At 44.8% G+C, this 18,187-nt stretch overlaps 2 protein-coding genes across 3 annotated transcripts; both read left to right on the plus strand.

The window, feature by feature from the left end:
- Positions 1-142: 142 nt before the first annotated feature.
- On the plus strand, positions 143-17,272 carry gpr156 (G protein-coupled receptor 156). Of its 2 annotated transcripts, XM_076159148.1 has the most exons (11): positions 143-216; positions 570-815; positions 7,178-7,330; positions 10,610-10,737; positions 10,854-10,989; positions 11,120-11,230; positions 12,085-12,210; positions 12,417-12,512; positions 13,034-13,270; positions 14,018-14,176; positions 14,838-17,272. In XM_076159148.1, the coding sequence occupies exons 2-11, from the start codon at positions 753-755 to the stop codon at positions 16,167-16,169; spliced, it is 2,541 nt and encodes an 846-aa protein (XP_076015263.1). In that variant the 5' UTR covers positions 143-216; positions 570-752; the 3' UTR covers positions 16,170-17,272. The 2 variants fall into 2 exon arrangements, with proteins under 2 accessions (XP_076015263.1, XP_076015264.1); XM_076159149.1 differs by lacking the exons at positions 143-216; positions 570-815 and adding an exon at positions 3,850-4,088.
- LOC143007704 (E3 ubiquitin-protein ligase TRIM21-like) lies at positions 7,324-10,371 on the plus strand. The gene has a single exon (XM_076159150.1). The coding sequence runs from the start codon at positions 8,319-8,321 to the stop codon at positions 9,978-9,980; it is 1,662 nt and encodes a 553-aa protein (XP_076015265.1). The 5' UTR covers positions 7,324-8,318; the 3' UTR covers positions 9,981-10,371.
- Positions 17,273-18,187: the final 915 nt, after the last annotated feature.

Below are 18,187 nucleotides of genomic sequence, written 5' to 3' on the forward strand. Positions count from 1 at the left end.
TAATATAAATAGCATGTACAGTATATAATAATACTAAGATTGATTTGTAATATCTTGAATGTTTACTGACTGTAATGTGATCACGTGAGTTAATTAAAGCATTCTGTGATGTTTATATGCGACTGGTGCAGTTTGGAACGTCTCGTCTCCTCACAGGGATCCAATCCAAGCCTTTTCTGTAGGGACGTACGTCCGTGTATTCATTTGCATATGAAGGTGAGTTCACTCCGGAGGCTGAATACAGGGAGACCTCTGCTGTAACCCAGAACTAACCGCAGCCACAGTGAGTGAATTCTGCTTTGCACAATCTTGTTAATCCCTTTACATCACCCGCCAAAGGCCACTTACTGCTTCTTCTCCCCCTCGCCTCTCTTCCCTTTTCAGTATCTGTCACTATCTCGGCATCTTATTCAACATCTTTCTGCCTCACTGTTTCCTTTCAGCGTGGCTGGCAGGGATAATGCTTCACTTTCCACATAATCTGTTTGTTTTGAATGGTCTGTTGGATGGAGTCTGAGCTGGGTTCCTCTCTGTTTTCCCTTTTTACTCTATTTTCTCCTCCAAACAAGTGTGCTCACTCCTCCCTACATGAGACCTGCAGAGCGCTCCAGATCATTGGGTGCACTTGTGTTATGTAAAAAGGTCCGTGTCCACACCCACGGACGTGTTGTATGTCAGACAACAGAATGCAGTCGAATGCAACCTGAGATGCTTCTCTTGACATGCCCCGGATGATTTAGAGCCAGTGAAATATGTCAGATAAGAGCAGCAGCAAGCATCAAGTCTGCCGGTTGAAGTCCCACAGCCTCTGTAAGGTAAGTGGTGCCACCGTATTTAAATTCTATTTGCTGAGTGTCATGGCACAAAGTCTTGACCTTCACGGTAATTGAGAAGAGGACACATTACAGGCGATCTGCGGATCAAAGTGCACAGAGCTCGTTCAACCATATCAGGTCACACTATAGCCGCTGTGCATTAATGTACATACCAGAAACCACATGCCAAAAGTTGGATGTCCTTCTAGTGACATTGCTACACTGTGCTGCTCTTCACCTGGCTGCTATAATTCAGAGGTAATTGACCCCGACATCAATCATCTTCAACTTCCTCATTCATCTCTCTGTGCTCTTTATAGCTGCGTATTATCAAAAACCAACAAAGAAAGCTGAGATTGTGACTGTAAAGAATCTTGTGGTCGTCCTATAAACTCTACAAATGATTTACTTTAACGCTCAGCTCGCTATATGTCTGAATGTAGCAGCGTCGCTAACGGTGCTAATGGTGGGGTTGTGTCATGTTAGCATTTTGCTGTCTTCATGCAAGAATCTTGGAAGGAAGAGAAGTGATAGAATGGTGTTTCATTTGTTTTGTAAGATCATATTCTAACGTAATTGCAGCACCGTATTCCTGCTCATTTCTCATTTCTTCTTTCTAAATCCTGGATCGAAACGTCATCAAACCTCCATAACAATGGACACAAACTCTGCGCACTAGACAACAAATATGTAGTTCAAATATTTAATTGCGTTGTCAACACTATCAAACAATTACAGGACAATTATAGTGTCAAGTAAAACCTTGTCAACCCTTTGGAACGAGATGAATTTTGGCACTGGTTCCTCCTCAATTATAGTCTGATCCTCTTCCAAGTCAAACAGACACACACACACACACATCCTAGTGACACAATGACAAATGTACTTAACTTGTGTCTGAATTGAAACAAGTCATTGTTGCAATCCAGGCTGGGAAAAGTATGTAAAAAGGAAATTTCTGTGTGCTCAACAACTGGTAGAGCCTGTTATGGCTGTAAATATCTGACTGAATGTTTTGTGTCGTTGTTGATGACACTTGGAACGTTGATGATGCAGAATCGTAGGTGGAAAACTGTTCCACTTCATCAGTGTTTGGCCTTTTCCTGCTGTGGGTGAAGGCGAAGCTTTCCTTTGCAGCAACGCTAACAATTTATCTTTACTGTGGATTGATGGACACCAAGGTCTTTCAAATGCGTTGGAGCCTTTTCAGCTTCATGTACCTTTACAATTCTTCTTCTAGGATCCTGTGAAATTAGTTTCTATCAGGTCACGGTTCATGTGAAGAAGAGTGGACTGTCACCTTCACACGCCTCCGATCTCTATCTCCTCCGACTCCAAATCATTCAACCAGAGCTTCATCTACTTTTTAAACCTAGACCAAGTATGCTTCAATGACCAGAAGAAGCAGATTGAACTTGTCTATTATCTTGACTTAGAAGGAGATCAGACCATAGTTGCTGAGAACGTTCTCTACTCTTTACTCTCCGCTTTGCTCCTACATCTTTCATTACTGAAGCCTACAGCAGTCCAACCAACACAGGCACATGCGCGGGGGGCTAAACTGCACTGATAATCCATGACCATGGCAACGCTGATATAAGAGCTGCAGCCTCCCAGACGGGGATTCGTCATAAAGGGATTTGTCATTTTGGAGACGACATACCCGACGTCACTGGATATGTAAATGTAGAGGCTGAGGATGTGTCATTAAGAATACATCAACATAATCTAACAGATTTCAGCCTGGCGGAGCTCGATGGAAGTCTGGACTGAAATTGAATCACAGCTGCACAGGAAATTATGCTTCCATGTCAGGAAACCGAGCCTGTGCCTCTCAGTCCAGCTTTAACAAAAACAAATGTGCGTAGAAGCTTAATTTGTTTTCATTGGAGTCGTGCATCCGTGTGATAACTTTTCCAGGTACAGTGCAACATATGAAAGGGCGTAGGTCGAGAACAACATGGTGACCGATGATCGACTGCGGCCCTGTTAGGTCATTTTACCATCTTAAGCATTGATCCCATAAAAACACGTGTCCTCTTTCCTCCCATTCATTCTCCCCAGCCCTGGCGCTCCTCTTTGACTCCTGCTTTGACTCCACCTCGGGCCCCCCAGATGAAATATTCAGGCTCCTGGTAACCTAAGTGTTGTGGATTCCACCTGCCGCCGCTGCCTTCTGACTTGAACCCGATCTGGAAGGGGGAACCTGATCGCGACCGCCACGCTTTGGGTGTAACAGAGCTGGGGACGACGTTTCAGTGCTTTGCTGGCGTGTTAACATAATGGTATCAGATCTGACCTCCTGAGTCCAAATGTGGCGTTTACAGGCCTAATGGAACAGTTTGCGCTAAATTTGACTATTTTTTAGTCTCTTCTCTTCTCCCTTCTCTACTTCCCCGCAAGTCCACCAACATGCACACACACCTCTACATGCATACGTGAACCACAGAGGGCAAAGATTGATTCCAAACACACTGAAGGGTTAACATGAGGAGAGGAAATCAACCTGTGAAGAGAAAAAAGAACAATGTGTGTTTGTGTGTGTGTGTGTTGGTGAAATAACCTGTTAACTGCTGTATGAACTTGTGCATCCCATAATAACCTCTGAGTGTTTCTCTGTTTCCTGCTTCAGAGCCATGTGTGTGTGTCAGCGGCGGTGACACTCCCCGATCAGGAATGACCCCGTGCATGTAGACTCACACTATAAATCTTGGTGACATCTTAATAACACCTTTATACTTTAAGGCAGGACGCTTCAGCCAAACTCTCACACCGACTCTGGCATACCGGCTTTTCTGCTAAAAACACAATATCTGACTGTGTGTTTCTCTTTCCATGTGAGCCGCCTGCTGTTATTCACTGTGTTTGTTTGCGTTGTGAGAGCACACAGACGCCCATCATGCATGTGCCACCCATGTCACACACACACACACCACCCAGTCCCCCAGGGGTCCCTGAGAGAGATAGAGAGAGAGAGAGAGAGAGAGAGAGAGAGAGAGAGAGATCACACACCCCTACCTTCACTGATACACACACACACACACACACACTCTCACACTTCCCGCTCGAGTGAAACTCCCGTCAGTCTGCTTCTCTCGCTCAGTTCGCTTGTTTGATCCAACGCGTGTGTAACTATGGAATTATCGGGATCGATGTAACGATGTCAGTAAACAAATCGATTATTCAGCGATTCCCAAACTTTCTGGTTCTTTTGGCGATGGAGCCCGGAGCGGGACGATGTGTTGGGATCCTCCGCGCACCTTGGAGACCGAGGTTTGATCCCTCACCGCCTTTTCTCCGGCTTTTCTTCTGCTTTGAATTCTGATTCAGATTGTTGTTAATATATGAATTTGATCTTTTGCTGTGAGATTGATGAGATACAAATGTAACCAAGTGCGGCTGTTGGTGCGCATCATTATATTACCTGATCTGATCTAATTAATACTGTAGGTGTCACATAATATAGATTATATTGATATGGTACTAATATTAATCCCCATCATATTTAAATAGAGCTACTGTACCTTTAAATGTGAATTATTGTGATCGTCCTTCAGGATCAGTTAAATAGTTTAATTCATACTATTGACACAAATTAGGGTCTTATACGTTTTGTTCAGTCATTTATTCAGATGTTCTTCTTTGTTATCACTGTGATCATTGATACTGGACTTTCTTGGTGATCAATTCCAAAGTTTCATCTTGTGTGAGGTGGTTGTCTGTGGTCTCTATGGTGACCTGGTTTCATACAGCGTTGATACAGACTCATGAGGTCAGATGGCACATGTCTTTTTTATTTATGAAGCCTAACAAATGCAGGAGAAAGTATAAATTGCAACATGTGGCCATAAATGAGGTGTGGAGGGGATTTTTGCTGCCTTCAATTGCATTCTAACGCAGCTTAAAGATGTTAAACTCCTAAACGGATTACAGACTGAGGAGGAATGTTTCAATATTGGCCCCTTGGAGTTGGAGGAGGCTTTGCTTGTGGCAGCGCACGTTGTTACACCGTTCTAATCCTAGAAGAGAAACAGAAAGACTGACAGGACAATGAAAGGGTTTAACTCCAATTTTGTTATTAAAGCAGAAGTATTGTAGAGGTCAAACGTACGTAAACCTCAATTCTGTCTCTGTAAGCCTGCAGGCCAGTGAGGTTAGAATAATTGTACTTCCATTAAGTAAAAATTAGGCCCATAGGCGAGGGAGAGAGTGTAAGCTAAACTGCAGAGGTGAGGCAGGACTTAATTTTAATAAAACATTTGCTGTCATCTTCTAAAGCTCCGGTATTTGCGTCGGTTTTGCCTTAACGACTTCAGAAGACACTCGTCACCACTATTCCCCACTGTCAAAACACGTCCATAAAAGTGAGCTCAGCCTGGGGATGGGCTCTGTTCTTGCTCCGACACAATGACCCCCGTGGCTGGATGTTGGCCGACCTTTGTTGACCTCTGCAGGGTGGCGGGTTCTCTCTCAGGTTGAAACCAATGGAAGCGGGGTTATTTTTTTGAAAAACTAGCGGAAATGCCTCTCTCCACCGGTTTTTCCTGTGGGAAGCTGCACAACTGTGATCTAAACTTGGAAAGTGACGAAAGCACACAAAGCAGGAACTCCAGACATTTCCCAGGTCTACTGCACCGCACGGCTGCATTGTTCTGCTGACACCATTTGACTGGCTCGCTCTGGCTCCCTCCCTCTCTGTGTTTTACCTTATGACACACACTTTTATGGCCATTCACGCAAAGCACTTCTCAATTCTGGCAGGTGTCTCCAAACATTAGTCACAGAACCCTGAAAGTCTGCAAGTTTCGCTCTAGATTCAACTGTTTCCTAATTGGATTTGAGTGAAAACCGGAACGCCTGCAGTCTTTTACTGCCTCCACAGAAGCTTGTGACAGGATTTCGGACTGAGTTTTGTTCCTTTCCGCCGACCAAATCCCTTTTAGTCACTCACACACACACATTTCATTGATTTCAACCAGCATAAGTGCACAGATGACTCCCACCATCTAATACCGCACTCCTCCAAAAGCCTTACAGGTATCTTAGTCACCGCGCAGACAGTGACGACTCATGTGATGTCCTTTAACACACTTCTCCTGTAAACACACACCTGCTTCTAAATTAGCTTGCTTATCCAAATGCCCGCTCTAAGGTACACTCAACAAGCGGTGGCCTGAATCACACATGGAGCGCAGTGATGTGAGCATCGGCACCGCCTGTGGAGGTTTCAGCTCAGAATACGAGGCGATACTCCTGCTGCATCATTCAAACTGCAACATGTCAGTGCAGCACGATGATCCTCATAAAAATGCCTGTGTGACAAGCATTGTTTGGTGATGCTTTTCAGAGTGGATGCCCTCAACCTCAGACGACTTTCATAGCTTTTCCTGATTGCTGATTATATGCTCCTCGGTGAAATGATAGTTGCAGTGTTGCAGCGTTTTCTCTGCACTCTCTCTCTCTCTCTCTCTCTCTCTCTCTCTCTCTCTCTCATTCTCTCTCTCTCAAATCCCACCACTCCTTCTTTCTTGCCTTCCTTTTGAAGACGAAATGTAATCAGTTTGAATGCTCTCTTCAACTTCCCTTTTCACACCTCTCTCTCTCTCTCTCTCTCTCTCTCTCTCTCTCTCTCTCTCTCTCTGAGCTCAGAGATGTTCCCCTCCACAGTGGGATCCTGTGTTGGGTGGTTCTCCTCTGTGTTGTCATGCTTCTGGAAACTGAGGATAAACAGAAACACTGACGCTTCCTGTTACACAGGCCAGTTCCTGTCTCTCAGTGTGTTCCAGGCCGAGCCATTCTCAGTTTATTACGGCACGAAGGCTCAAACCTTATTCTAAATTTAGCGTTTATTGGGTTCATCTGACGCATGCCTGTGATTTGCTCTTGTGTTTGTTAAATCTGAATTTTCCCCCTTTTGACAACTATCACATATACACTCACACTCTATCAGTCTCAGACAAATCTGTGAGAGCACCACACTGTGGCGGCTCTAAGTGCTGCATGCAGAACTATTCAGTGACCTGGAAATAGAAACAGGACGTCACATACAATCCTGGGTCCGGTGTCTTCTGTCTTACAGTTCAGAGGTCACTGGGGTTACTGACATATAGATACAGGGTGTTTAGGTTTTTATTCTCTATTGATTTAGGTTGTTTCCCTTTGTAGTTATGGTATTCATTCAAAATGCAAGAAGGATCTCTGTCTCTACTTTTCATTTTGTCTGTTTATTGTGTTTTTGAAGTCTAGTTTTGAGGAATTTTCTACAATGGTTTCCTCGTGTTCTTCATCCTGTTTTTGTTTAAGGCTAGTCTGGATATTTTTATAGCGATGCACATATTTGCTCTTATATTTGCTCTCCTCAGGATGAGTGTGTGACAGTTGACAGACCGGGGCCAATCATGGAGCCAGAGCTCAACTGCAGCTCCCACTGTGACTCCCCACTCTGCTTCATCCACTCAGGAGTCAACAGACAGGAGGGCCTGGACATACTGCAGAGACTATGCACTCTCAGCACGGTAACCCTCCCCCTCCCCCTCTCACACACACAGACACAGACACACACACACACACACATACACACAGACACACAGCTGCAGCACACACACCCACATATGTTGACACTTAAACATGTGCACATGTTGGCAGACGCATTTTATGAAGGACACATGGAGCTCTCGGAGCCTCGCCGATAACTATTTTTGTCTCTCCAAAAGGTTAACGTGTAAAATAGATATTATAAAACCCAATGTTTCCTAATGTTTCACTTGAAGTAAATAGATTGATAAACAACTGAAGCAGTGTTTGCCTCCCTGTCCTCTCTCCCCCACTCTCTCCCACTCTGAATCACTCTGAATCACTCTGAATTACTCTGAATTACTCTTCTATCGCTAAAAACACAACCAAACAATCCACATGACATCAGAACATAGAAGTGTGTTATGTTCCACTTGTCTGTACCATAATAGAGCTCAGGGCTGGTAATAGTGAAGGACTTGTGAAGGTGTTAAACAGTCACAGGTCCCTTTAAGAGGAGTGCATATGAGTGACGTGAGGCAGGCACAAGACAGTCTAGTGTGACAGGCTAAATAAAGTCGCAGAGAAACTTCCACTGTGTTCGGGGACACACACACACACAAGATCCTCCTGCCTTGTCTTTACGCCTCGGCAGGACGCCACGTACCAGTGAGGTGAGTTCTTCTTTGTTTTTCTTTCATGCTGTTAATTGCTAATTGACACGTAGCTCTTAATGTGCAGATATCTCTGAGGCCCAAAGGGAAGAGGAGCTTGGTTAAGCTAATGTTTGTTGAACAAAGGTGTGTCTAATGTATGGTAATATCACGATCCCTCTTCTTGGCAGACATGCAAACCCTTCAGTCAACTATCCTTTGTGAAAGTAGATTGTTTAACAGTCACAAGTGTAACTTAGCCTCATAGTAAACAGGGACGTGTTCTGTGTATTCCATAAAATCCCACCTGCTTTTATTTCTGGATGTCTTCCCAGATATGGCCTCTGCTGGCAGTCTGCTGTCTAAGGAGCAGTTTCTGTGCCCCATCTGTCTGGATGTATTCACCCAGCCTGTGTCCACCCCTTGTGGGCACAACTTCTGCAAGGACTGTATCCACAGATACTGGCAGAGCACCAAATGGTCCCACTGCCCCATGTGTAAACACAAGTTCTACAGAAGGCCTGAGCTCAAAGTTAACACCTTCATAGCTGAGATGGCCTCTCAGTTCAAGAGGTCTGTGGAGATGACAGAAGAAACAAAACCGGTTTCTAGTGGGGTTGAACAATCCTCCGGCAGTAAAGGAGAGGTTTTGTGTGATGTGTGTGTGGGAAAAACTGTTAAAGCCCTCAAATCATGTCTGGATTGTCTGGCATCTTTCTGTGAGACTCACCTTGAGCCCCATCATGTCCTCAGCACCTTCAAGAAGCACTACCTGATTAACCCTGTGATGAAGATGCAGGAGCGAGTGTGTAAGAGGCACGATAAACTCCTGGATCTGTTCTGTAACACTGACAAGGTGTACGTCTGCCAGAGCTGCATTAAGAAGGACCATAAGACTCATCGCACTGTTCCAATAGAGGATGAGAGCCGGAGGAGAAGAGCTCAGCTGGGAGGGATGAAAGGAGAGGTGCGACAGATGATCCAGCACCGACTGCAGAAAATCTGCAAAATCAAACAAACTGTGCAGCTCAGCAGAAGAAACACAGACAAAGAGATGGAGGACAGTTTGCAGGTCTTTACCAAACTGCTTCACTGCATCCAGAAAGGCCAAGCGGAGGTGGTGGAATTGATCGGCGGGAGGCAGAAAGAAGTGGAAAGAAAAGCTGACGGACTCATTGGAGAACTGGAGAGGGAGATTGATGAGCTGACACAGAGGAACACGAAGCTGGAGCAGCTGTCGCACACCGAAGATAACTTCTACCTCCTCCACAGCTTTCCAAATGTCTCCACGCTGCCACCCACCAAAGACTGGTCACAGGCCGACATGGAGAGTGTGGTACACGTGGGCACAGTGAGGAGGGCAGCCAGGAGAGCGGCCTGCCACCTGGAGGAGACGGTAAAGGCCGAGGTGAAGCGTCTGCGTGATGTAGAACTCCAGAGGGTTCAGCGCTGTGCCGTAGATGTGACCCTCGACCCTGACACAGCTCATCCCAAACTGGTGCTGTCCGACAACAAGAAACAGGTCCATCATGGCGACGTAGCGCGAGACCTCCCGGACAACCCGGAGAGGTTCTACCCTGGTATTAGTGTGCTGGGAAAGGAAGGCTTCTCCTCTGGTAGGTTCTACTACGAGGTCCTGGTGAAGGGGAAGACAGAGTGGGATGTCGGAGTGGGACGTGAATCTGTCAACAGGAAAGGAGGGAATATGCTGAACCCTGATGGAGGCTACTGGACTCTGGGGATGAGGAACGGCAAAGACTACTGGGCTCTGGCCAGCACTCCCATCCATGTGCCGCTGGTGGAGAAGCCCCAAACAGTGGGGGTGTATGTGGACCTGGAGTGGGGACAGGTGTCTTTCTACAATGTGGACTCGTCTTCTCATATCTACTCCTTCACAGGACACACGTTCAGCGAGAGGCTCTTCCCCTACTTTAACCCACGACGTAATCACGCCGGGCTCAACTCCGCCCCTCTCATCATCTCTCCCGTTCACGTGTAGTTGTAATGGGGAATGACTCTTTCAACATGGGCGTCAACTCTGACTTTGCTACAGATTCCTCAACAAAACATTCAAACGCCTTTATTTGTTTTTGTAGGACTACAACTCATTTACTGCTTTAAATGCAAATGAAGCAATATCAGCAGTACTCATTCAATCCTCAGGCAAAGGATGAGGCTCCTGCAACTCTCACATTGCTACTGCCGCAGTGCCTTTGAGCAATGTCCCCCAGTGGTCCAGTGAAGCTTCTCAGTGTCCAGCATGTGAGCCCTTGGCTGTACTGTGGAGCCTCAAGGTGTGAATGTGCTGAGCAGAATTCCAGGAAAAGACTGAAACTATCCTGCAAAAATAAAGATTTTAATAAATAACAACTTCATAATGCAGCTCTACTTTTGACGTATTTGTTTGAATGCTTTCAGTTTTTCATATTTATGTTTTCATGTTACAATGCAAACAATTTTCTTTTCTTTTTGTTGCTGTTTGCATTAATAAAGTTTCTTTTACTCAAACGAAGCCTGTTTCCTTCTATCATTCACTGATAACCAATACAAATGAAATATAGGTGTATACAGACTACATTTGTAATGTTATAAGTGTGTGTGCATGTGTGTGTATGTGTGTGTGTGCAGATGGCGGTGGAGCTACCAAAGCGCTCTCTCTCCCCGGTGCTGACTGCTGTGGTGTGGACGCTGCTCTCCTCCGGCATCCTGCTGGCGTTCTGCTTCCTCTTCTTCACCCTGCGCTTCAAAAACAACCGGTAAAACACAAAGAGAAGAAGAGACACACACACACCTCCCACACATACACACAAATTCCGCAAACCGAACAAAAATAAAACCAGTTCCTTCTGTGTTTGACATGTTGTGGTATCAGGATAGTGAAGATGTCCAGTCCCAACCTGAATGTCCTGACTCTGTTTGGAAGCGTCCTCACCTATGGCAGCTGCTTCCTGTTTGCTATTGATGAACGAACACACTCACATGTCGGAGCCTCCAGAGCTGTGTTACAAGTAAGTCACTCACCATCAGCCTGCTTCACTTGACTGGTTGGTTAATTACTGGTGCATCTAATAGATAATTATGTCCTTCTCTCTCTTTCTCCCTCCCTCTGTCTCTCTCTCTCTCTCTCTGTGTGTGTAGGCTCGGATGTGGACTCTGTGTGTTGGTAGCACCCTGGTGTTTGGTCCTATTTTGGGGAAGACATGGAGACTCTACAGAGTGTTTACCCAGCGGGTGCCCGACAAGAGAGTGGTAGGCAGCTTCCTCTGAACCTCCTGGTGGAAGTGTGTGTTTCCAGAATACTAACTCTATATGACCTTGTATCCTGTTTGTGTTTGTGACCCTGTCCCTCCATGGTGCATTCTTGCTGGGTTTGCAGGGCTTAGTTTTGTTTGTCTGCCTGGTGAACAGGCTCAAATTGTGTATTGTATTGTGCAGGGCTTAATTGCAATCCAGTCACAGTTATTGTGTGAGTAAACATATTGGTTAAGAGCAGAGCAACAGCTGATGTGAGACATTCAGAGGCAAAGAGGAACATCATTCTTATACTAAGTACACACCACTGACCTCTACAGTAGATATTACTTCTTAAAATGCCTTTAATAACATGGAAACAACATGGAAATGCCTTTGCAATTGCCTGAAATATCATAGCAACCACTTCGCAACCACATTGCTGCTTTGAATGTCGAAAACAATTCTTCATGATCAACTACAGCAGGAATCAAACATCATGTGCGAGGTTTTATGTTTATTTTAGGGGCTTTAGTAAAGATGAAATGACAGAGGGAAGTTATGTGCAGTGGTTTTTATTGACTTTTAGAAGCTGTGGGCTTTAGTTTGTGTCCATTACCCTTGAATTGTTCATATCATAGTTTGCACACTGATTTCAGAAATGGATAAGGTAATTCGTGAAAGGCATGAGGTGTTCCACAGTGGAGCGTTTCAGTCTTTTGGTTTACTATATATTATGGATGTGGAATCTTAACTTAACTAAACCAAACTCAACTAAACTAGCTAGAAGACCCATATGAAGACTTATATGATTCAGATCCGTGTGTGTGTGTGTGTGTGCCATTGCTGCAATCTGTCCCTCTCTGCTGCAGATCATCCGAGACATCCAGCTGATGGCAATGGTGGCTCTGTTAGTCCTGGTGGACCTGCTGGTTCTCACCGCGTGGAACCTCACAGACCCCATCAGGTGTTCACACTCACTGGGAGCCATTGTCAAGGTACCGTGTGTAACGTGGTGATTTTGCGGTGCTGTAGCTTTTCTGAAAGACCATGAAGTGCTAAAGCTAGATGACATACTTCTTCAGTATTACAGAACAAGACTTGGCAGAATTGTCACACACAAGACAAAATAGTTGAATCATTTATAGATGCATTGTTGCTGAAGTTAAGACTTTCTGACGTTGTGCCATTTTCACTGATGTAGGTGGTGGAAAAAGACGTGTCCTATTCTTTGTCTCAGCTGGACTCCTGTTCCTCTGTGTATTCAGATCTGTGGATCGTCCTTATCGCTGTTCAGAAAGTGAGTCTCTTTCCTTTTGCTCAGATGCAATTATAAAACGATGCAGTTTGTTGGGATCCATTATAAATGCACAAACACCTTAAATACCTTTCTTTAAAACGTCACTTGAAAATCATAAGCTTACCATGTCGACACATCCTTGCTGCATTATTGTTCAGGGGATTCAGTATAATACAGGACCTTGAAGTTACATTTTAAAAATCCCTGTTGAGAAATGTGTCCTTTGCATTGAACCTTTCCTTCACCCTCACTGCCCAGGGACCAGCTCCAGGTCCACAGCCTGGGGTTTGTATAGTCCTGGGTGTAAAATGAAGGGCAGTGATGGGAGCATTCACTTTTACTCTGAAGTCTTGCATGGAAATATGATAAAAAGATCTCCAGAAAGGCTGTCTTATTAATCTGGAAGCATTGGATGGCTTGTTTCCATTTTCAGTTTAATGAAATCTAATGAAAAATACTTTGTTTGTTTAAATTGTGTCTTTGCTTTTGTCCTTGGCTTCCTCCCTTCTCTCTCTCCTCAGGGCTGTCTTCTCCTTTATGGAACCTATCTGGCTGGGCTGACCAGCAACGTGAGCCACCCACCAGTCAATCAGTCTCCCACCATCATTACAGCGGTCACCTTGGTCACGCTCTCCTCCATTGTGGCCGCCCCCGTGTCCATCTTCCTGCAGGCCTGGCCCAACCTGGTGTACAGCACTGTGGCTGGAGCCATTTTCATCTGCACACTGGCTACCAACTGCATGCTGTTTGTGCCTCAGGTAAGAGAGGAATACTGTCATCTCCTTGTTTCTGTTGATGGCAGCTGTGCTACGGAGGAGGATTTTATTTTTTGGGCAGACCTCTGCTGCAGTCATTCTGAGCAGGAGACAGAGATGCCACTGTTTGAAACAACATACCAGCTGACTGAGAAGATTCTCTGTGTGGCAACCAACTTCCCACAAAGAGTCAGTCAGTCAGACAGGCAGAAACAGATAGACGGCCATATGACAGACTGATGCGTAACGGCTACAAGTCTGAATCTCCCTCTCTGTTTTGACAAGTAACTCCACCTGATTGTGTTCCCCACCCCTCAGTGCTGCACGTACGTCCATGTTTGCCTGTGTGTCAGTGGAGTGTGACTCATACACAAGTTGTTTGTGAGTCAGCACAAGGTAGGCTGTGCCCCCAACCTTATGGCCTTGTGTGTTGGTGGTAATGAGCTTATCTTATGAAGAAGGAATGCATCTCCAGCGGAAAGGAAGAAAATGCTTTAGTAATGAGAAATAAAGTGAAACACACCAGTTGAATATAGTATGATGTCACAGTCAGAGAGGTTTAGGGTCCTGATGTGTTTTTGTTAAATTGGTGCCCTGTACATTTTCTATTCTTACAAAATATCATCACAAACACACACACACACACACACACACACACACACACACACACACACACACACACACACACACACACACACACACACACACACACACACACACTCAATTAAACTCTCTCTCCCTAACATGTAGCTAACTCAGTGGCGACAATTTGAAGATGAACACAACAACCCCAGTCAGATGGCCAAATATTTCAGCAGCCCAAGTAAGAGCCAGCCCTCAGTGTACAGCCAGGATGAGGTCTACTACCTGCTGGGGGAGAACAGCTCCATGAAGAAGCTCCTCAGCGAGGTACCACATCACACTCTCACCCTGCTGTCCTCCAAAAAGGGAATAATGGACTTAATGTGTTCTGGTTTTATGGCTCTACAGCTGAATTTGTATCTGGGCCAATGAGGTTATGTTTTGTGTGTTGGCGTGTTGTGGGTGTGAGGTGAGTTGTGGGCTATGGAACATTAAAGTATACTTTGAAATGGATCCCGATCATAGTTTTAAAGTTGTTATTATAATATATTTGTCTTTATTTTAACCATTCAGACTGTTCCCACTAGATGATAGCAAAGATTATGCTGCCAAAGAATAATGTGTGAGAAAAGTGTTATACTTAATGATATTTATAATGCTCTGCCTTTTGTCACTCACCTGCCACCCACTGGGGAAATAAGAGATGACAAGCAATTATTCACCAAAATCATGTGGCTTGACAGATTTACTGCCATTATTCTAGTTTTCTTTAAGTGATGGTTTCTCGGTTCGCTCACAGCAGTTCTTTTTAATACAGAAGTGACACTGTGCAGAGGCTTATATGGCATAAATTGATAGAGAAAACTCTGAATTACATGTAGATGGAAATATAAATGCCATAGAACTGACGGGTGATTTTCCAAAGTATGGCATTTTGTCCTCTTCGTCTCAGAACATTTACACTTGTGCTTCTTGGTGTAATTTTCAGAAAAATGCTGTGATCGACAGTCTGCAGGAGCAGGTGAACAATGCCAAGGATAAACTCCTACGCCTCATGTCAGTCAGCCAGACCCACAAGGACCAGCAGATTGATTCATCCGCCAACCTCAACTCCTCCTCCACGCAGACCACATTGCTTCAGTTTGAAGGTCTTAGTTCTTCTCTACCTCAGAGAGCCGTCGCCTCCCTCCTCCCTTGCTCTCGTCTCTCCCCTCACCCCACTGATGCAGTTTCATCAGCTGTTATTCCCAAATCCTCTGATGCTCCCTCTGCTGCAACGTCCACCACCCCCTCTGCTGTCTGCTCTGCTCTATCTGCTGATTTGTCTGTGGGTCTGACGCAGAGGAGCTCCTCTGTGGCCGACACTCCTGGCAGTGAGGTTGCTGGGTCCAGAAAAGAGGAGGATCTCAAACAGGCAAGAGGGGAAGGCACGCCTCAATTGCCATCCATCTACGTCACTTCCTCTCATTCACCTAGAAGTTTGAATCCTGCCGTTGAAATTTCTGGCCATCACAGTGGATCAGTCACATCCCAGCAGGAGAGTGTCAGGCTGAATGGGATTATTAGCAGCGAGCAGCTGCAGGAGATTCTGCAGGAGCTGAGTGTTGATGCAGCCTCAGAGACGTCCCTCCGCTGTCCCAGTCTGGACAAGACTCTCAGGATATCGTCTCAAAGTAACTTCACCAAGAACTTGCCGCTTTCCCCGCCTCACTCCCCTCATCCTTCTCTTCTCCTCAGCTACCCCAGCATCTCCCCCTATTCCATGAGGAAACGTAGGCCCCCTTTCCACTCGTCCAGAAGAGGGATTCCCCCTCCCTGCTTCTCCCCTGGTTTGGAGACTGCAGGTTGGGGGAAGCAGAGAGACAACCGCGTACTCGGGCATGCGAGGAAGCCCACCTGTAAAGCCTCCCCACACCCGGAGGAGGTCACTGCAGATGGTGCTCGCCTTCAGTCTGATAACAGGGACCTTGAGGTTGAGGAGGAGGTGGCACAGGGGCACAGAGCGATAAGAAAGTGTCGAAAGTGTGTCTCAAGGTCTCCCTGTGAAGAACACGCTCACCTAGAAGCGGGTGGCGGGGAAGGGCAGCTCTCCAGACACGTCAGACACTCCTGTGGGTCCTGGGAGTCGGACTCCAGCAGCTCCTCGGACTACTGCTACTACCACCGTCCCTACTGCGACTCGTGTCTGCAGCGGGGCTCCCTTCTCTCCTCCGACAGCTCCTCGGACTCCTCCGACAGCGAATACGGAGGCTACACCGGCCTGTACCGCTCACAGCACCCTGTAGTATTCAAAGATGACCTCAAGCCTACGTTTGTGTAGACACAGGTCGTGCATTTTTAAAAACCCATGAATCTACTTGCACTTGTTCCTCAGTAAGTGCACTTTACATTCATTTGTTTCCGCCACTTGAATTGAATTGCCCTCAGTAACACTGGGACGCTGTGCAAAATTAGCTTTGAGGATAAAGCAGGCACATAGTTCATTATGCTTAATGCACATCCATAATGGGAGAACAGAGGGTAAACTGACACTGACTTTGGACCGGAATGTGATTTGCATTCTTTATGAAGCCGGTTAAAGGTTATTCTTTAATCTTTCACCATGGGGATAAAATATGACTGTTAGGATTGTGAAACCCTTCATAGCTCCAAAGCTGTTTACTTTTTTTAATATGACTTTTTTAATATAATTGACATTGGATGTATACTTCTGCTGTCACATCAAATATAATATTCACAGATATCTAAGTAAAAGTCATTTAAGTTTGAACTCCTGTGATGTATTTTGAGAGGATATTGAGGCCTCAGGGGGATTGAAATGCCTTCTTTTTTTTTTTTTTCAAAGTGAGATAGCAATGACAATTTTCAGTTCCAGTGAAGAAAAAAAAATCCAAAGCTCAGTAATGGAAAGCTACAAGGTTTTCAAAGAAAAACATTATAAATGTGCAGCCTAGACGCTCATATGCACATACATGTATTTATTTTGATATTTATTTGTAGATTGTTTTGTGTATATTTCGTTCTATTCTTTAGTGTTTCTGTCTTAAATTGTCACACACATTCCCTGAAATGTTGCTATGCTGTTTTTATCATTTTTTTGTATTTAATTTTCTCTACACTTAAGTATGTCATCAGTATTACTGTCATGCTTCAATAACAATAACAATAACAATATTTATTGCAGTGGCCATTGTTCTGTGGTGTCTATGTCTGTTTATGTGTGTGTGTGCGTGTCTGAGAGAGCTGTTGTGTTCTTCTTCTGCCTAGTCACTTCACATTCATTCAGTTAATTTGCACCACATCACCTGTTAAGGAGCGTAAATAAACTGGATAAACATGATAGCTTTCCACGATTGACTTTAAATTGTAGCAAAAGAAAACCAAATGATTTTATATCTTTACAAAAAGGAGAACATGTATTTAATCCTGTCTTGTTTCAAAATCCTCTTCCTCCCTCCCTTTCTGCCTCCCTCCCACCATCTCGACTCTCTCTTTCTGTATCTCTCTATTTTTTCCCCTGCTTATGGCAAAATGTGTCTTTGCCGGGGGAGGTGTTGCTGTGAAGGGAAAACAGTGTCTTGCATTACTTCTGCTCTGCTGCCTGTTTTCGAGATGCAGCTGCTCTTTATTCTGCATGTGTAGCATTGAAGGCCAGCCTGCGAGAAACTCCTTTTGATACGGAGCATAACAGAGTAAATATAAAGAACACAAAAGCCGCACAAACCAGCCGCAATGTGCAGGAGAAGGACTTTCAGGACACTCTTTCTGTCAGGCTGAATGATCTGAATCCTGTAAATAATTACGAAACATTGAATAAAAATAACTACGATAAACATGTTTTAGTAAGTGAAACATGTTTAGCGTAATTATTTTTATTTAACAAGCCTAAGAATCTAAGGCTTGTTGCATGTCTGTAGCCTTATTTGTTACTCTGCAGAAATTCCATTAATGTGCATTTACAGTAATTTCACAGATCTGCAGCAAAAATGTAAGGGGGTTCTTCCCTTTCCCAAACAAATCAACAGGCATAGATGGGTGCAAACATAAACTCATTGGTGGAGGTGATACACATATTGAATGGTCCAATTTGTAGTTACTAATCACGTGAGAGGAGAGGTTAGATCAGCACTAGAACTATAAACTATATTATGTCGGGACAAAATTAACCTTGATTTATCTTGGCAATCTTTACAACGCTAATTATAGAGCTTTGTGAGCAAAACGTGTCAGAGAAAGGCACTGGGAGGCTTTTTGGACCTAACATAGCAACAGTGCTGCATGACCACTGGTGATCTGTGACTTGTAAGTCCGTCTAAACCAACTCCGAGTCCTATTGGC

Source organism: Genypterus blacodes, unplaced genomic scaffold (assembly GCF_046128005.1).
Source record: "Genypterus blacodes isolate CSIRO-AG114 ecotype Tasmania unplaced genomic scaffold, CSIRO-AGI_Gbla_v1 ptg000093l_1, whole genome shotgun sequence".
Lineage (NCBI taxonomy): Eukaryota > Metazoa > Chordata > Actinopteri > Ophidiiformes > Ophidiidae > Genypterus > Genypterus blacodes.

Coding starts and splice junctions, on each gene's coding strand:
- gpr156 (XM_076159148.1), top strand. CDS start 753: ATGTCAGATAAGAGCAGCAGCAAGCATCAAGTCTGCCGGTTGAAGTCC. Junction 12,211..12,416: donor CACTGGGAGCCATTGTCAAG/GTACCGTGTGTA, acceptor TCACTGATGTAG/GTGGTGGAAAAAGACGTGTC. Junction 14,177..14,837: donor TGAAGAAGCTCCTCAGCGAG/GTACCACATCAC, acceptor TGTAATTTTCAG/AAAAATGCTGTGATCGACAG.
- LOC143007704 (XM_076159150.1), top strand. CDS start 8,319: ATGGCCTCTGCTGGCAGTCTGCTGTCTAAGGAGCAGTTTCTGTGCCCC.